This window comes from Cottoperca gobio, chromosome 17 (genome assembly GCF_900634415.1).
Source record: "Cottoperca gobio chromosome 17, fCotGob3.1, whole genome shotgun sequence".
NCBI classification, from domain to species: Eukaryota; Metazoa; Chordata; class Actinopteri; order Perciformes; family Bovichtidae; genus Cottoperca; species Cottoperca gobio.
Window position 1 is genome coordinate 6,068,885 of NC_041371.1, and position 17,004 is coordinate 6,085,888.

The window sequence follows — 17,004 nt, forward strand, 5'->3', positions numbered from 1 at the left end:
TTAATGTGAAATGTGTTCAATTATTCAAACATAATTATCGCTTTAACCTGCACACTAGATACAAATAGGTGATATATATATATATAAGTATTATTGTTATTGTCCTGTGAACTTCCGGAAACGAGCACGACACCGGAAATTGAACTAAAGAAAAAAAAGAAAAGCTGAACCGTCAAAACATAAACAGAGCCGTCAACCTTCTGTGAACGCAGTTAGCTTGCTCTACAGTCTGTCTTTTACCAAAACAAATCCTTGTGCACGCATTTCTAATGTCGTGTATTCACGGTCAGAGTATTCCCAGTCGCGGCACTTAGCTGAATTGCTAAGCAGTGAGAAGGAGAAAATAAATCTGCTATAAAGATTAGGACTAAACTAAGAAGTACGCCTCGTCGGGCCTTCGAGTAGAGGTAACGCAAGCCATGCTAGTTAGCCACAACAAGCAATGCTAGCTCGCTTTTTTTTGACAACCAGCTGTTTGGTTGTGAAGCAGGACTCCGCAGTATTTAGTTTCCATATTCGTTAGCCTCACGCAGGCTAGTTAGCATTAGCTCACGCCAATAACACTTGACAGGTAGTCGAGCACTGCAGAGTACAATGCACTGTTAGGCTTTGGAAATCAAAATAGGGCACCAGTCAGGCCTGTGAGCTAGCTAGAAAGTGAGTTAGTGTGTTAATGTCGTTGCAAGCAGCGGTTCATAATAAGCCTGGCTGTTAGTTTGGACGCTACGGAGCTAAAAGGTAACTTGTGCCCCACGGGCGCACAGTGCGGCAACAGTTCAGCGCGTGCAAGCAATGGTGTCGCCTTAGAGTCTGTCAACTTAGCTCGAGCCCTTTCTTTTGTGTTTCTTAAACAACCTAAACGTTGTTTTTGTTCACAGGTTCTCCCACGGGTCGACGCAGGACAAAGGAGACAGAATGGCTGAGCCTGACTGTAAATCCACTGCGCTGAACGGTAAAGGAACAGTGCAAGAACATAACTGACTTTTATAGTGACCATAACTGTGCGAGCTTATCATGCTCCTTACCACCAGACAGGTAATCTGATGTGATTTGTTTTTACTACGTGGCTCTGAAGGAAAAAATCCAGGAGAGGATCAAAACAAGGAAGCAGATGCATCTGGAAGCAAAGAGGGACAAACACAGTCTTCTTCTCAAGATGGTAACCCATTCGTGTTGTTTAGCAGCTCCTTAAAACATTGTTTTGTAGGGTAGAAACTTTGCTTAGAAATATTTTCAATTGATGTTAATGCATATATATTTACTTACTCTTATATACTACTATATTATACAGTTTACAGTAGCAGTTAAATCTCCCAGTGAGACAGCGATATCTTAACCTCTGCCTATTTCTATAGCTCCCAAAGAAACAGGAGAGGCGTCTGGAGATAAGCCTATGCCAGATGTGGAAGGAGAGATGGGGCCAAACCGAGAGGGAGAGGAGGAGGAAGACACAGACAGCATGGATGGAAGCGGTCTTTACTCCCTGACTGAGGATGGTGAAAGAGAGAGTGAGGGAGGCAGACGGGAGAGAGGAAAGGATAAAGATGGTGCGAAAAGGGCAGCTAGAAAGAGGAATAGACCTGGCGGCGGCACCAATCACTCCACTAGCTCAGATGAGGAGGACGACGAGGACGAAGAAGAAGAAGAACAGAGAGATGATGAAGACGATGATGAGGCGATGGAGGCGTGGCTGGGAGCAGAGCTCCGTGTCATGCGTGGCCCTATATGGCGGTCGATACCCTCACTGCGCTCCAGGGAGATCGGGAGGGACTCGCACCAGTTTGTGAGGCGTGTGTGTGGAGCCCGTGGTCTAGTGCAGAGGCTAGAGCTCCAAGGCCGACTGGAGAGGCACACGGGCTGCGTCAACACGTTGCACTTCAACCCCTCGGGCACACGCCTGGCTTCAGGCAGCGATGACCTGCGAGTGGTGATCTGGGACTGGGCTGTCCGGCGCGCTGAGCTGGAGTTTGACAGTGGTCACAAGAGCAATGTCTTTCAGGTAAGGAAGACCAAATGTGTTACCTCTTGCAGATGGATTGAAGACTTTAGTTGATTAAAGATAAGAGGTATCTTACAGAGGTGTCATGGTACACAACAGGTGACGATAGGCTGTGAAACTGAAAAGCATTCCTCATGCTTTAAATTTGAAAATACCAAAATAAAACTTGTGCATTATGTGTTTCAATTAGTTCCACCTTCCTACATGTAAACATTCAAAGCACCCACACATTTATCATTCCAGTGATCAGCACATCTGGCTAAGAGTGACAGAGACCTAAAGTAAGTGTTCTCCCTACTCTTCATGTACACAGGCAAAGTTCCTGCCTCACAGTGGAGACTCCACCTTGGCCATGTGTGCTCGAGATGGTCAGATCAGAGTAGCTGAGCTCTCTGCCACACAGCGCTGCAAGAACACCAAGCGAGTAGCACAGCATAAAGGGGCAGCACACAAGGTGAGTGTTTGTACTGTGTGTGTGTGTGAATGCGATATATCTCAGGAACGCCTGGAGGGAACTTCAAGGTCACTGAGACTTCACTTTCTACCTATTTCTGTTCCAGCTGGCCCTCGAGCCAGATTCCCCCTGCTCCTTTCTGTCGGCCGGAGAAGATGCCGTGGTGTTTGGTATTGACCTGCGCCTTGACCGTCCCGCCAAGTGAGTGATACCATTATTAAACGTGTGCCACAGTACGACACGATACACTCCTAATGATTGGATTTCTGTTAAGGCGGTCACAGGTATCGATACAACCCTGTCCTTCTTTAGGTCATTGTACAAATATATACTTTCAGTCAACGTTGGTGAACGTCTACTATTGAACATCCCCTTCGCTAGTTTGTGTTTACCGTACTTCGTCATCATGATTTCTTTTAAACGTATCCCCTTGCCAGAGCTCATACCTGCTCTTCTTTTGTGTCTCCTTACGTTTGTATGGCAGTAAACTGGTGACCGTAAAGGAGGGTGATAAAAAAGTGGGGCTGTACACCATCTATGTCAACCCGGCAAAGACGCAACACTTCGCTGTGGGCGGAAGAGATCAGTATGTGAGGTAATGAAGCAGGTTGTGGTTCTAGTGCTGATTTATGTCACTATCAATGCATTTGATATGGTTGCTAACTATCTCTTCATCTCACCGTCTTTAGGATCTATGACCAGAGGAAGATCAATGAGAATGATAACAATGGTGTCCTGAAAAAGTTTTGTCCTTCACATCTGGTATCCAGCGAGTCCAAAACCAACGTCACCTGCCTTGTGTACAGTCATGATGGCACAGGTAAATAAAAACGTTTCCTTATCACAACCACAGCAACAATACAGCTTACGTTCAGTGTGTATGAGAAGTAATTACTATTGCATGGTGTGATTTATTTCCCTGCAATCTCCATAATCCTCTTTCATATTTATATTTAAATTAATTTAGAATTATCCTCACCTAGTTTTTCATTCTGCTATGAACATGTTTGTAGAGATATTGAAAATAATGAGCTCTACACTTGCAATGCAAAAAACTTTTCCGCCTTCCTGATGCAACCACAATGCAATATCAGTGACTCTCGTCTTCGCAGTGAGGTCGGGTTTACAGCCACTTACAGGAAGTCCAATTTATATCTTCTTCTTTTTCTGAGATCAACAACTTGGCTAAGCTTGTCTGAATGTCTCTCTGCATCGTCTTCTTAAAACTTAACCAACAACGCTTTGACCTTCTGTTCCGTCCGTGCAGAGCTCCTGACCACTTACAACGACGAGGACATCTACCTGTTTGACTCCAACCACAGCGATGGGGCTGACTATCGCCGGAGATACAAGGGACACCGCAATAATGCAACAGGTTTTTAATTCAGTCCCCAATTACAGCAACACTTTATTACAGTAATAAAGTGCCCTTTGCATCTACATATAGTTTTAAAAGTAAAGCACATCATCTATAGCCCAACCTCACAAACATTTACCTGATGACGGATCATTCTTGAAAACTCTTGTGTGTTAACGGCGGTCATTTCTTCCTGAGCGGATACCCGCAGGGCTGTAACGAGATGGTGTTTATCACACATGACTGACGCTGTGTCATCCTCTCATCTTCACCTCTTCCTCACAGTGAAGGGGGTGAACTTCTATGGGCCAAGCAGTGAGTTTGTGGTCAGTGGCAGTGATTGCGGACACATCTACCTGTGGGACAAGTACTCTGCTCGCATTGTCCAGTTTATGGAGGGAGACCGGGGAGGAGTGGTGAGTCAAAGAGAAATAATTATTTTTCTTTGGCTTCAAAGATGACTTAGGAAAGGCTGTACAAACACACTGTTGGTTGGTAGTTCTTCTGTGATATCTTTGTCTTAGTGCAAAATGCTATTTGCAGTATGTTCTGGTTGTGTATTATCTGTCACAGTACAGTTAGAAGACACCCGTCCCAAGAATATGCTCTTTAAAATCTCTGTCATTTTTCCTCTACCCTCGACAACTACAGGTGAACTGTTTGGAGCCACATCCCAATCTGCCAGGCATGGCCACCAGTGGGCTGGACCACGACGTTAAACTGTGGGCCCCCACAGCTGAAAGCCCCACAGGCCTCAAGGGTCTAAAGGAGGTATTGTGTTCTGCTCTGTTTCATGTCACTTTCCTTGTTACAGTTGTGTCCATCATGCTGTTGGCTGAGGTAACATTATACTCACTTTTGTAGCGGCATGCCCGCTCCATTCACATACATTCACACCTGTTTGTTGTGTTTGTCAAGGTGATGAAGAAGAACAAGCGTGAGCGCGATGAGGACAGTGTTCGTCACGGCGACCAGTACGACACCCAGCTGCTGTGGTTCCTGATGAGACACATGAGGAACCGAAGGCCTCCGAGGGTAAGCTCTCAATCCCTACATGAGAACCAATGTTCATTTAGTGTGAAGATGTACAAAAATGATCCTATTGGTTGCATTATGGGAAATGTAGTATCTTACTTTTCTCTGTTCTCTACGTCTTTGTCTCGATACAGGCCCGCCGTGAGGGTGCAGACGCAGACACAGACGAGTCCTGGAGCTCTCCAGATTCCTCCGATGAAGAGGAGGGAGGTCCAGACCACGTCCAGTGCATGTCCTCCTGAGCCACACACACATGCATACTTAGACAAGCACACACGCATACATACATACATACACACATACATACACACTTTATTGCCCTTGAATTGATGCACATAGGCAAGCACTATTGACACACTGGCACACTCAAACACTGACGAGCCACCGGCTTGTTTTTGTTTTTTCCCACACACACATACAAAACACACATTTACTTAAACATACTTTTGAAGCAGAGTAACAGATGCTTTACGCCTGGATTCCTAGCAGTTGTGAGTTGTGCAAATGACGAATACAGACTACATACACACAGTCCTGATTTTTGGGAATTGTACAAAGAGGTTTAGTGAGTGCTTCCATCCCTATAAACCACTTGGGGGGCCCCTGCTTGTTTCATACATTATCTCTAAGCTCTGTCTAGCCCCAGAACAATGTACTTTGCATGTATGACAACAAGCACCTCTTCTTTAGGTACCCTGTAGGAAGCTATACCAGCACACTATTCCCCCCTCTCTTTGTAACACACCTCTTGTTCTCGAGCTCTCTGTGCTGATGGCGGGAGATTGAGCAGGGAGGAAGGGTGTAGAATGGTACCCTCAAACCATCAGCTAAATGTGACCGTTTGAACTCCTAGAGGACACCCCCCCCAGCGTGCCCTCACTGCATTGCCCCAGTCTGATACTGATTTCTGGCCCCGAGCTTGTGCAGCTAGTTGCATCTTTCACACACACACACTCTCTCGCGAGGACTACTAAATCCCTACATGCTGCATCACCAGACATGCTGCCCTCAAGCTACTCCCTCCCCTCCTCTTTCCATCACCCTCCCCCTCACTACTGAGTGCACTTTGAATCAGGGACGCTTTAGTTTGAGACAAAGACAAAATGTGCACTGAGTGTGTGATTTCTTTTCTTTTCTTTTCTCGGGGGGGGGGAGAGCTTTTGTCTTGTATTGGAAACCCCACAGTGAAGTTTATTTCTATTGATTATTTGAGTGGGGAGATGTTTTGCACTTAAGAGTTTTTTGACCGAGGAAGAGGAGATTTATTTTTGCTTCCACCAATCTTTCCTCCTCCTTCTCCTCCTCCTTCCTCCCTCACTCCATCTTTGGCAGTAAAATCTTTAGATGTTGAGGTCGAGGGTGTTCAGCATGTGCATAGGATTAGTACTGATAATGGGATCTGTTGGGGAACTGTTTAACTGTAAAGAGCCAGAACCAACCTGGATCAAATCCCAATTGAAATACTGCCAATGTGCCGATTTGAGATTGGAGTAATAACCACGTGGTTACTGAAAATCTCTCTTTGATGCTAACGGTCTCAAATCAATCGCCGAAAGATATGTTCAGACAAACATGTGAACCAAGTCGTGTGTTTGCAGCCGGCGCACCACTTGTAAGGAAACAGTCTGTTCTGTATTAACAACGGCCCAAAGAGAAGGACAGGTGGGGGTGGGGTGGGGGGCGGGGTCAATATGCTTGCCAGTCATTTGTTGTGTGAGAGCGATAAAGTCCAGCTTTTCTCATTTTCTATGAGAACTCTAGTTAGTTTATATGTACATATATAAATATATATTAAACTGTAAAAAAAAAAAAAAATCAACTTTAGCAAATGCTGTTTGACTTCAAAAGAGAAAAAAGGAAAAAAAAAAAAAAGATGTCAAATCATTTGATTGGTATTGATGCAGAGGTTTATATTCTATATGAGGACAAAGTACTTTTGAAATCCGGAGGAAAGCAGTTGACTTGAGGCACGCTTTTTGTTCAATCTTTTCCTTTTATGAACGGCATCCCTCTGTCGTGAACAGAACAGCTGTCATTTGCAAGTATTACAGATTCTCTTTCTCGTTCAAGGTATTTTCTTTCTAGATCTTAATCCATCGTTTGAGACGGTTGTATCCAGATTTTCCCACTGGCTATTTTTGGCATCTTGTATACATAAAGGCGTTTGATGAACAGTTTTTTTGTCCACCACTGCCTAATATTGCGTTCTACCAGTTAATTTGGAAATATGTACAATTCGTGCAATAAACAAAAAGACAGTGCTCTTGATGTTGTCGTCATTTCATGGTCTCACTCTGTATATATTTACTTTATGTATTGATTGACAAGTGGCCATAAGAGGTCCTATTCTTTAACGGCGAAGACTTTTTGCTTGTGTCACCAGAAACATTCATATACTTTGCAGAGTTTGAGCACTATGGGGGTCCTCACAGCTCACTCTAATAGTGATGTCTTTAGATTAATGTAAGTGATTTAAATTATATGCCAATATTAGTTTATGCAGTAGTTTCGTACTGCACTTCAGAAACGAAAGATTTAGAAGTAGAATCTAAAATGTCCTGACTGTCGAGCTTAAGTCAATAATTGAATTCACATTTTCATTCGACAATCTGTCTCAAAACGTCACTCCAAGTTAGTATTAATCTTTTTAATGTAGATTTATATCAGTTTAACTCTCATCCCACAGAGATACAGTCCTTAACCATTATGACTTAAAAGTGTGAGATTTTTCTAAGATCATTGGACTGTCGAAATGTCCTTTATTTTGACTAATTATTTGGGTTATGTTGTTGTTATATACAATAATAAAACAAAACATTTATTTTTCTTAAGACGTTTTGACAGTCAGAAAGGCACAGGTGTAAACAGAAGCAACAATGTTGACTGAATTTCATTTAGCCGTTTCTGGCACCGAGCCTTAAAGTAATCAGTAACACCTGTGCCGTTCCTACAAGAACAAGTCTCGTCTGTTGTGGAAAAGAAATATGGAATCTAATGGATGTCTTTGGAGCAGACTCTTCCATTCTTCCTCCTGGCTGCCTCGTGTGCAATCTGAGAAAAAGCATCTGTCCAATTGATGATTTAGAGGTTTTGTGTGTGGAGAGTTTCAGGACTCAGTACCCAGAGAAGTAAACTAAAGCGGAGCCATTAAAATGCAATATTCTTTCCAAAAATCTGTTTATTATTCCCTGGGTTTCTGTATATTATTAAGCACATTAAATCATAACTTAATCTGTATACATAATTAAAATTTCTGGGAGCAGTTGGTCGTTTATAAATCGCCTCGTTTCATCCGAGAAAAGACAGAAACCTGACAAACGATCTTTACAGAATGTTTTTATTCAACAGGTCTGAGTGGGAATTTAAACTCGATACATGTTGGCAATGAAAATCAAAACACATTCCCCACTCGCCACCCGTCACACCAAATCTCCATCCTTATATCACATGTTACTGTTCTGACCTGTAAACGTGATGTATTTTCTAGAGCAGCTGAACTGCACAGCTGACAGTTCACTCGTTCTCCGGGCTGGTGTTTAGAACAAAACCAGATGTGAAAAAATATATTTCCAGAAAAACATTTCAGGTACCTGTGAAAATGACAACGCAGTCTCATCACTGACATACCACACTATCTTCTCACTCTCACTCTCACACACCAAATGCTTTGAAATCAGAAGGATATAGTAATTCCATGAGTGTGAAACCAAAACAAAACAAGTGCATAATTTAGTACAAATGTAACGCAAAGCCCTTTTGCAACTTATCCCAATCAACAGAAGCCACATAGGATTACTGGATATGATTTTCTTGTAATACAGATTGAACAAGTCTTTTGGAATCAGTCTTCTTCTTTACAGTGAGCGAGTTTAAATATCACAGGAGGTCACAGTTGGGCTTCTATCCTGTTGTTTGTCCGTCAGGTCGGGCAGGAAGCCCACGCCTCATGCATGGAGGATGTGAGCAAATACATTCCGCCATGACATCTCGCAGACATAAATATTAAAAAAAGAGGCACAATCATGGGCTTTCACATTTGGCCTTGGACTTATGCTAATGCACACACACGTGTACACACACACACACACACACACACACACACACACACACACACACACACGCTGATAAGAATCTGAAGGCACAAGAGTCAGGTGTGTTATTCCTTGTTCTCCAGAAACTGCTGCAATCTTTTCCGGTGCTCTGCAGACATCTGAACAGCACTGAGGATTTAAAGAACATGCATATTAAATTGTTATGTTCAGCATCTTTTTGTTTCATCATTGGAAACATTTATACGACAGGCCTTACTTTAAGTGATTTCCAAAAGTAGTTGTTATCCTGTAGATGGCAGTCTTCAGAGTGGCCCTGAGAGCAAAGCGCAGTGTTTTGTGAGTAGAGTCTCCCATGCTGCTGGCCGACCTGACGGGCTTACTGGAGGCATGCGGCAGCTTGAAGTGCCGATCTACCGCCTGAAGACAACGAGGACAAGACGCGGCACAGAGATGACGTTTCTTTAAATCATTGCTGCTACGCCAATATGTACTCTCAGGCTAGCCCCAGTAAGCCATGTGACAGCTTACCTCTTGTAAGACCAGCATGGAACTGAGAATGCTGGGTAATGCAGTCTGTACGACTCCAAACTGGTCTTCTGAGAAGGAGGCTTGAACAAGGTATGACAGCCCTGCGGGACGATGTTACAGGACATGGTAATGTACACGCTTTATCAACAGGTTGCATCCATATCAAATGAAAATGTGAGTCCGTCTCTTCCCACCTTCTAAAGCCCAGATGTGAGCCTGGCTGTCTGCAAACAGAGCTTGACTGGAGGCTTCTGGAAGCTGTAAGAGACGATGTTAACTAGTACGAGTTCTCTACTCAACAGACGCATGTTTACAGCAGACTGATGAATCGGGAGGTTGTTAGAGGGAAAGGTTATAATGTGACGACGCCACAACACCCATGCGTGATCAAAAGGGGAGATACAGAAAGCAAAGCAGACTAACCAAACTACTTTCTAGTTCTACAAATAGGAACTAGTGCAACGCTGTGAGAAACTCATCAGTACCTCACACCATTAAATATCACAAGGACATAATGCGTCAACATTTGATTGGTACAAACAGCACGGGTGTGACTAGCAAAAAGAAACTGGTTACACTACTCCCTAAATCAAGCTTTTAAGGTAATTAGTCAGGCTCATTGTAACAGCTAGGGGAATGGAAAAGAGCTACATTAGTAATGTGTGCACAATTAAGTCTAAACACAGTGGTGAATTAGTGATGCTGCAGGCAGGGTGAGGTTGTTAGATTTGGTGAAACCACATGAAACTCTAATGTGTTAGATGAGAGCATGCAGGGAGCCCCTCAGTGTTCACAAGCCTAAAGAAGACAGCATGCACATGCCACACATCCTTACCTTGTTAAACAAATACATTATCAGCACTCGCTTTGCCAAGAAATGTTTAACCTGAATGGGACAATTAAGTATAAAAAGTTGTTTTGCTTTCAAAAAAAAGGTAGACAACAAAATCTAACACGCATGTAGAAATAATGTACGACTAATATCGTTAGGCCAGGATTAATAAATGTTAAGTGTGAAAAGCCCTTTGTCAATGCTGTAGAAACTAATATCTATATTGTGAATCTGTAACAACAAATACCTGATCTTTTCTGTTTTGGAGGAACTGAGCCAGGAGACTCGGTTTGGACGCTTCCTGCTTGGGACTGGGAACTGAGGCAGGTGATGCCAGGGGACTGCCGTTCCCCTGGGAATCTGCACACAAGAGACACTGAATAACACACGGGACCCGGCACAAACGCTTGATTTGAAGATATCTATTGTTAATCTACGATACCCTGAAGCACTGACAAGTTGACATAATGCCAGACCGAAAGTTCCAAAGCCTCTAGATGGAGTTAGCCAAAATCAAAATTGACTCGATGTACTACCATTAGTTTCAGAGCTATTAAGAACAGATTGGACCTTAACGTGTCCGTTTGATCTGAGTGACTTCCTCCTCTCACCTGTGGAGGTGGACCAGAGTTTTGGGGCTCTCCTCATGATGTGTGGACTCTGCACTGTGCCGAACCACGGCGAGCATGGGTCCGCAGGAGCAGTAAGACGCCGCAGGGCGGGAGAAGCAAAAGGGCTGCCCAGGTCAGGAGTGAATGGTGCCGTCAGAGGGCTCTGTGGGCTGCCAACAATGGAGCGTGCGAATACAGAAGCTGGAGTTCTCATCAGTAAAGTGGGCCTCGGGCTCATCGGGTCATCTGTACCGGCGAAATAAAAAGGTGGGCCGGAAAGGATGAAGGGGACGGGTCGTAAACAATTCAGTCTATTTATGTTTTATAGCAACATACCCGACGTCTCAGACGAGGTCTTCCTTTCACTCCCGGTAGACAGGGACTTGGCCCTGCCATTGGTTGCTACAGTGTCATGATAAGTTATGAGTCTCTGGGTCAGATCGGCCAGCAGAGACAGACACTCCTTACTCATGGCATTCCAGTTGTGAGGATGGCCTCCTGGGCAAGACAAGGATGAAGAGATAAATACATTGAAGCTGCTCGAAAATACGTTCTTTTGTGTCGAGGTGTATTTGACAAAAATCTAAAAAACAGTTTAAGAAAAGACTTATTTTCTGTTGACCGCATAACAAACCTGGCTGACTCAGACTGAAGACTTCACAGCGTCTCGATGGGGAGTGTTGAGACAGCAGAGCCAAGTCCTGCAGAGCTAGAAACTGAAATGTGGGGGAAAGACCAGTTACAACACCCGCATTCGATTATCAGTCAGCACAAAGTCATCACAAGTTTCATTTACCTTCAATATCATCGGCTGCTTGTCCGTAAGAACTTTAGGAAGACACTGGTGCGCATCCTCAGTAAAAGAGGACTGCACCGGGAAACTGTACACCTGCAGATAACAGGAAATATATTAGATAACATTTGACCTTAAATTCACACTCCTCAAGAGTAACTTTAATTGATCACTTGAGACGAATTCTGGGATGTTCATGAATATTATAATCCAGGTAAGTCTGGTGCTCTTCAGATACTTGAGCACTTAAAGCAGTGACAACATTGCCCCCTAGTGTCTCTAAATAATAACAAAAAAGGCAAACAGAAGTCGTCTCTGCAACACAACGCTCTACTTTTAAGCAAAATGCAGTCACAGATGTTTCACCAGGTGGGATTATCAGAGTGCATTCAATTGAATGTTTGTGTCCCCACAGACAGCTGGTGGAAATATGTAGCCTTTGGCTGCGCTTAAGTCAAGTAAATAAAATGTTGATGAGAAAGAAAAGCATTTATAAAGACGCAATAGAAACAGGAGGAAGGAAAATAAATGTCACTTCTGCAGCAATGTGACACCTTTGGTTTTGAAATATTAGTGATTGTGTACTTTTCGTCTATCATGAACAAACATACCTCAGTGACAAAGATCCTAAAGAGCAGCAGTGTGATGTGCCACGTGAGGAGGAGGAAGCTGGCACTGATCCACAGTTGGTAGAGCAGGTTTAGGTCGAGCAGTCCAGCGATACTGTCAAGAGGGTGAACTGAGCTGGAGGTGGAAACACAGGAAAATACATTAATGCCGTCCGGGAAGCAGCGCTGTGTGGCTGCTAGTGGGTTTAGTTTGAACAGATTGTAAAACCCTTTGAGGCAAACTGTGATTATAAAAAAACAATGACTTGATATGTTACAGTCTGACCACATCACCGCCATCCTCAACTTCACTGGCTCCCTGTTCAGCACCGCATTGATTACAAAAACCTTCTGCTCACATACAAAGCCCTCAACAACCTCGCCCACCCACCTATCTCTCAAACCTCCTCCAGGAATACACCCCCTCCCGTTCCCTGCGCTCATCCTCAGCCGGACTCCTGACTGTCCCCACCTCCCGCCTCAGCACCATGGGAGCCAGGGCTTTTAGCTGCGCCGCGCCCAGGCTCTGGAATTCTCTGCGTCCACACATCAAACAGTCTGACTCCATTACGACTTTCAAATCCCACCTGTTTAAACTTCTCACTCTAAAACACAATCCACTTGTTATCACAGATCCTCCTTTCACTCAGTCTTGCCCGTTTCATCCATGTCGGTTTGACTCATTTGTTTTCTGTCTTTTTGTATCTGTTTACCTCGAGTGTCCTGAAAGGCCTCCTAATAATAATACATTTTATTTAAAGCCATACTGACCTGTTCAAATGAAGGTTCAGGGTTTTACAAATCCATGCTTTTGGAACGTACCCTGTTAACAATAAATTGAAATCTTTTGTTAAAAACAATAATTGAACAATAAGTATTTCAGAGAAGATCATAACGTCTCCTCTAGCAGTTAGAACTAAGGTGTCGGAGCTCAGTGTCACTGGAGTTTCATTTGTAAATAGAGATCACTCACCCAAAAACAAATACACAACAATGTAGTTCCTGACAGAGTAAAGTGCTTGAGTGGCGCTGCACTTCACCAATAAAGGTAGGGATCCCTTAAAGCGAAGGTATTTGTATTGCTGGGGGGAAATAATAGTGGATTAACATCAACACTAAATGACAACAAGAGGCACAGTCTTTGCATACAGTCATTAATCTTGCATATTCAATCTTTGCAGCATCAACAGAGTCACATCACATACCTGAACAGTGTGAAAAGAGACGTAGTTCATGTTGTAGATCACACCAAGCAGACTGTGAGATAATCCAACAAAGGCTCCAGCCAGCAGAAGGATGAGGTGATACTCATTCAGACACATCTGAGGGGAACTGTCTGTGCTGAAAACACATGGAGGAAATGAGACTATGGATGACGCACGTACAGTCAACAAGATAGTTATGTGCTGGCTACTTACCCATCACCCTGTGTGCAGGGGTAACCGATCGTCTCAAATCTGCCCCCGATGGTGATGGCACAACACCAAGCCACGATTATTCCCATGATGCAGTGGGCCAGGGAGTTGACAAACTGACGAGGGTGGAGCAGCTGACCCAACAGGGCAATTTTCGAACATGCAATAGTTGGGACGACTGAAAAGAAACAAAAGACGAACGTATGTGCTAGCTGTCAAGCAGTGCCAAACATATTCATTAAAAGGACAAATTTAAATCATTTAACAAGATAAAATACAAAAGTTACCTCTTTACTCAAATGCTGAGTTCTTTGTTTTGTGTCATAACAGTATAATTAATTACAAGTAATTACTTTTACTGGTGGATGATATAAATTAGTTTATTTATTTATTTGTAATTATTTGAAACAATGAGTTGATTACTCCATCAATGAATAAACTAATAACAATATAAATGTAATAAATCAAATGATTTAGTCCTATGCAGACACTTTTGCGGTTCGCTGTCACTTCTGATTGATACCCAAGACATCAGTTTGATTCGTTTCGTGTACATAAACTCTGAATTGATTAGCCTAAATGTCCACTAAACCAGTGAGGGACTCAATGGGAATACATCCTTTAAAACAAAACCATATACGAGTGAACAATAACAACGTCAAGAAATTATTCAGTATATATTTGCAGCGTCCGGCCACTAACCTGTGTAATACTCCAGGTTCAAGAACCCCACCATGATGATCACTCCACACAGCAGGATGAAGGAGAAGATGGCACTTGCACTCGTTAAGAAGGACAGGCATTCTGCGTGTAAACATCAGTGTACAGTGAGCGTCACACAACGTCAGATAGTTATGAGTCAAATCTCACAATGAACGTCTTGACTGACCTGATACCGTCTGGATTGGGTGGAGGAGACTGAACCTGCTGAGGATTACAAAAACTGCTGTGATGGATGGCAACAACAGGACAGCCCAAGCAATACTCGCCACAGCTCTCCAGCAAATCACCTGAACAGAGCAGTAGGTTATTATTAAATACACAACAAACACACAATCCTAACTCACATTGACAGAGCCATTTCAATATGTTATATAAAATATATTAGACGATTCCTAAAGGCCTCACTGGGATTAATGCAGACCTTTTTAATTGTATTTAAAACCATGTTGCAACATTGCCTACACACATGATCTGAGATGTAAACATGAGTAACAGACTGCTCTCTAAGGAGCTGGTCATTTTATCCCCTTCGTTTTCTATGGTGTTAATGTATGCATAACATTAAAAACATATTTTGAGTTATAATACCCTGTTGTTGAAGGACCCACATTGTATGTAATGCTGTAAAGTATAAAGAAAGTATCGTTATCTGAATGCTTTTATTTTGTTTTTCTGTGGGAGAAACTGTTGAGTAGTTTCTTTTAGTGTGTACATGCATTTAGAAAAAGACATCCAGATCTGGAAAGTTCTTTAAAAATCTTTAAAATTGCAAATATACTTATGTTGATAAAGCCCCTTTTTTATAAAATTGAATATTCACTTATCTGGATGTTATTAATTTGATCATTGCGCTGGTTAAATCATTATTGGCTTATTATTATTGTATTATTTGGCTTGTTTCTTTCAACATAACTCAAATCGAAAACATAACTGTATAATGACATGTCTTGAAATGTTTTATTTTAATCGTCCCTTGTGCAAAACGTATGTTAACTAGCCTATATATTTAAAAACTGCTATTTTTCTCTTGATAATCCTATTTATTTGTCCCTTTCTATGGTTATTTCTTTGCATTTTATATGCTCATATATTGCGTCACATTTCTTTATATTTATTAAATTCCTTTCTCGTTCTGTAACTTGTTTTTGTTTTTGTGTGTCACCTATTAAAAGCTGAAATAAATGTTAGCTACACTCACATAAGCTAGCATAAACAGACAGGCTAATGCACTTAAAGTTAGCACGCCAGCACACGCGATACATTTTCTTTTTTTATAAAGAAAGACTTAAGTTTAAAGACTCACCTTGCGGACAAACCAACAACTTTGCTCTGCAGAAAACATGTTTGGATACATGGAGAGCCAAATGAAGATAATAATCTCTCCGGCTCTCCTGCTGTCAAACTATTTCCCAGTGTTTCTCATATCGCGCCACATGCATTCAAAGGACCCCTGAAGGACCCGGATTTAAAAGTGGTCCGTGTTTCTGCCTGTTGCCAGTATCAAAAATACACAATTTTAGTTTAATGCACTTGTTCAACATTAAAATATTTGTAAATTCGGATATTCTGTCTAATGCAAGCTTGGTTAAAAAAAGAATAAGCTCACAAACAATAGCTTTTAAAGGCTGCTTCAGTTAAATGTTGAATTAAATAAATACTCACAGAATAAAAAAAACAAATCAGAAATCATTTACATTATTTAAATTGTATCAATTTTTACTCATTTGTTTGTTATTTACAGATATATCACACATTAATATATATATATAAAAATATATTTGCTATATCTCTGCTTTACTTTCTCAATGCAGTCAATGAATCGAGTCAATTCCTTTAGTTTCATCATGCATGAAAGATTTCTTCTCATGATGAAAGCTATTTCCATAAGTTGAGAAACTGTGTTTATCCAAAACTGTCTTTTTGTCGTGGTCCCAAGAGTTCGGCCTGGTCTCAAAAGCATTGACTGGGAGCTTTTGGGATGAACTGACGGACATCTCCGTTTGAACTGCTTTATGGACAAATGGTTTCTGTGCCGGTTTATGAGCAATTGCAGGGAGTGCGAGCTGCTCCCTCTGGACCTTCTTGTCTTCCCACAACTTCAGCAGGCGGCGTTGATTATTTGTCATATCCTTGAGATTTTGCTGCAATGACTGCACTTGATCCTCTAACAGTGTTTTAGAGGTGACTGTGTTTGCCAACTCTGAAGTCAAATCATCAATGGTCAGACTCTGTTTCCCAGCCTTCTCCACCAGGGAATTACACTCAAGGTCCTTTTCATGCAAGTCATTGATTATGTCCTTTGTGGTCTTTCCATTGAACTTAGGGTTGCACTCAAGTCCAATCTCAGTACGAAGAGCCTTAACTTGTTTCCTCAGCTCCTTGTTGTCAATAGCCAAGGTCTTCACTTTCTGTTTCAGAGCATCAGTTGAACGAATCCTCAACTCATACTGTCGGAGTTTCTCTCTGAGAACACTTTCTCTGTGCATCGCATCGTCTCTTTCCTTTCTGCATTTCTCCAAATGTTTCAACGTCTCAAGTTTGGACACTTTTTCACCTTTCCCATTTGAAGTGGCCATCCTAAATTTCCAAATCCCAAT

The 17,004-nt window shown here is 42.3% G+C and overlaps 3 protein-coding genes across 4 annotated transcripts; 1 reads left to right on the forward strand and 2 right to left on the reverse strand.

Moving 5' to 3' along the window:
• Nucleotides 1-146: 146 nt before the first annotated feature.
• Nucleotides 147-7,113, forward strand: dcaf8 (DDB1 and CUL4 associated factor 8). 2 transcript variants are annotated; one of them, XM_029453969.1, is made up of 13 exons: nucleotides 147-738; nucleotides 879-952; nucleotides 1,064-1,159; nucleotides 1,356-1,999; nucleotides 2,313-2,453; nucleotides 2,560-2,654; nucleotides 2,938-3,048; nucleotides 3,143-3,273; nucleotides 3,721-3,828; nucleotides 4,096-4,226; nucleotides 4,462-4,581; nucleotides 4,729-4,845; nucleotides 4,980-7,113. In XM_029453969.1, exons 2-13 carry the CDS (start codon nucleotides 916-918, stop codon nucleotides 5,085-5,087), a joined length of 1,839 nt encoding a protein of 612 aa, XP_029309829.1. In that variant the 5' UTR covers nucleotides 147-738; nucleotides 879-915; the 3' UTR covers nucleotides 5,088-7,113. The 2 variants fall into 2 exon arrangements, with proteins under 2 accessions (XP_029309829.1, XP_029309828.1); XM_029453968.1 differs by having other exon boundaries at nucleotides 147-407.
• Nucleotides 7,114-8,166: 1,053 nt separating this feature from the next.
• ndc1 (NDC1 transmembrane nucleoporin) lies at nucleotides 8,167-15,862 on the reverse strand. Its single transcript, XM_029452697.1, has 18 exons — nucleotides 15,711-15,862; nucleotides 14,574-14,694; nucleotides 14,387-14,488; nucleotides 13,688-13,862; nucleotides 13,475-13,610; nucleotides 13,243-13,351; nucleotides 13,041-13,092; nucleotides 12,273-12,405; nucleotides 11,665-11,757; nucleotides 11,503-11,584; nucleotides 11,205-11,366; nucleotides 10,869-11,114; nucleotides 10,505-10,617; nucleotides 10,261-10,311; nucleotides 9,620-9,683; nucleotides 9,426-9,526; nucleotides 9,154-9,314; nucleotides 8,167-9,065 (listed from the first exon to the last, which is right to left on the reverse strand). The coding sequence occupies exons 1-18, from the start codon at nucleotides 15,759-15,761 to the stop codon at nucleotides 9,002-9,004; spliced, it is 2,016 nt and encodes a 671-aa protein (XP_029308557.1). The 5' UTR covers nucleotides 15,762-15,862; the 3' UTR covers nucleotides 8,167-9,001.
• A 342-nt stretch (nucleotides 15,863-16,204) lies between these two features.
• On the reverse strand, nucleotides 16,205-16,983 carry LOC115022314 (uncharacterized). Its single transcript, XM_029453282.1, has one exon. The coding sequence runs from the start codon at nucleotides 16,981-16,983 to the stop codon at nucleotides 16,219-16,221; it is 765 nt and encodes a 254-aa protein (XP_029309142.1). The 3' UTR covers nucleotides 16,205-16,218.
• Nucleotides 16,984-17,004: the final 21 nt, after the last annotated feature.

Excerpts from the sequence above, each read along its gene's own strand:
- LOC115022314 (XM_029453282.1), bottom strand. The coding sequence starts at position 16,983 with ATGGCCACTTCAAATGGGAAAGGTGAAAAAGTGTCCAAACTTGAGACG.
- dcaf8 (XM_029453969.1), top strand. The coding sequence starts at position 916 with ATGGCTGAGCCTGACTGTAAATCCACTGCGCTGAACG. Across the intron at positions 3,049-3,142 it reads GGAAGAGATCAGTATGTGAG|GATCTATGACCAGAGGAAGA; the intron begins GTAATGAAGCAG and ends CACCGTCTTTAG. Across the intron at positions 3,829-4,095 it reads ACACCGCAATAATGCAACAG|TGAAGGGGGTGAACTTCTAT; the intron begins GTTTTTAATTCA and ends TCTTCCTCACAG.
- ndc1 (XM_029452697.1), bottom strand. The coding sequence starts at position 15,761 with ATGTATCCAAACATGTTTTCTGCAGAGCAAAGTTGTTGGTTTGTCCGC. Across the intron at positions 13,611-13,687 it reads CCCTGCACACAGGGTGATGG|CACAGACAGTTCCCCTCAGA; the intron begins GTAAGTAGCCAG and ends ATGTGTTTTCAG. Across the intron at positions 12,406-13,040 it reads CTGAACCTTCATTTGAACAG|CTCAGTTCACCCTCTTGACA; the intron begins GTCAGTATGGCT and ends TTCCACCTCCAG.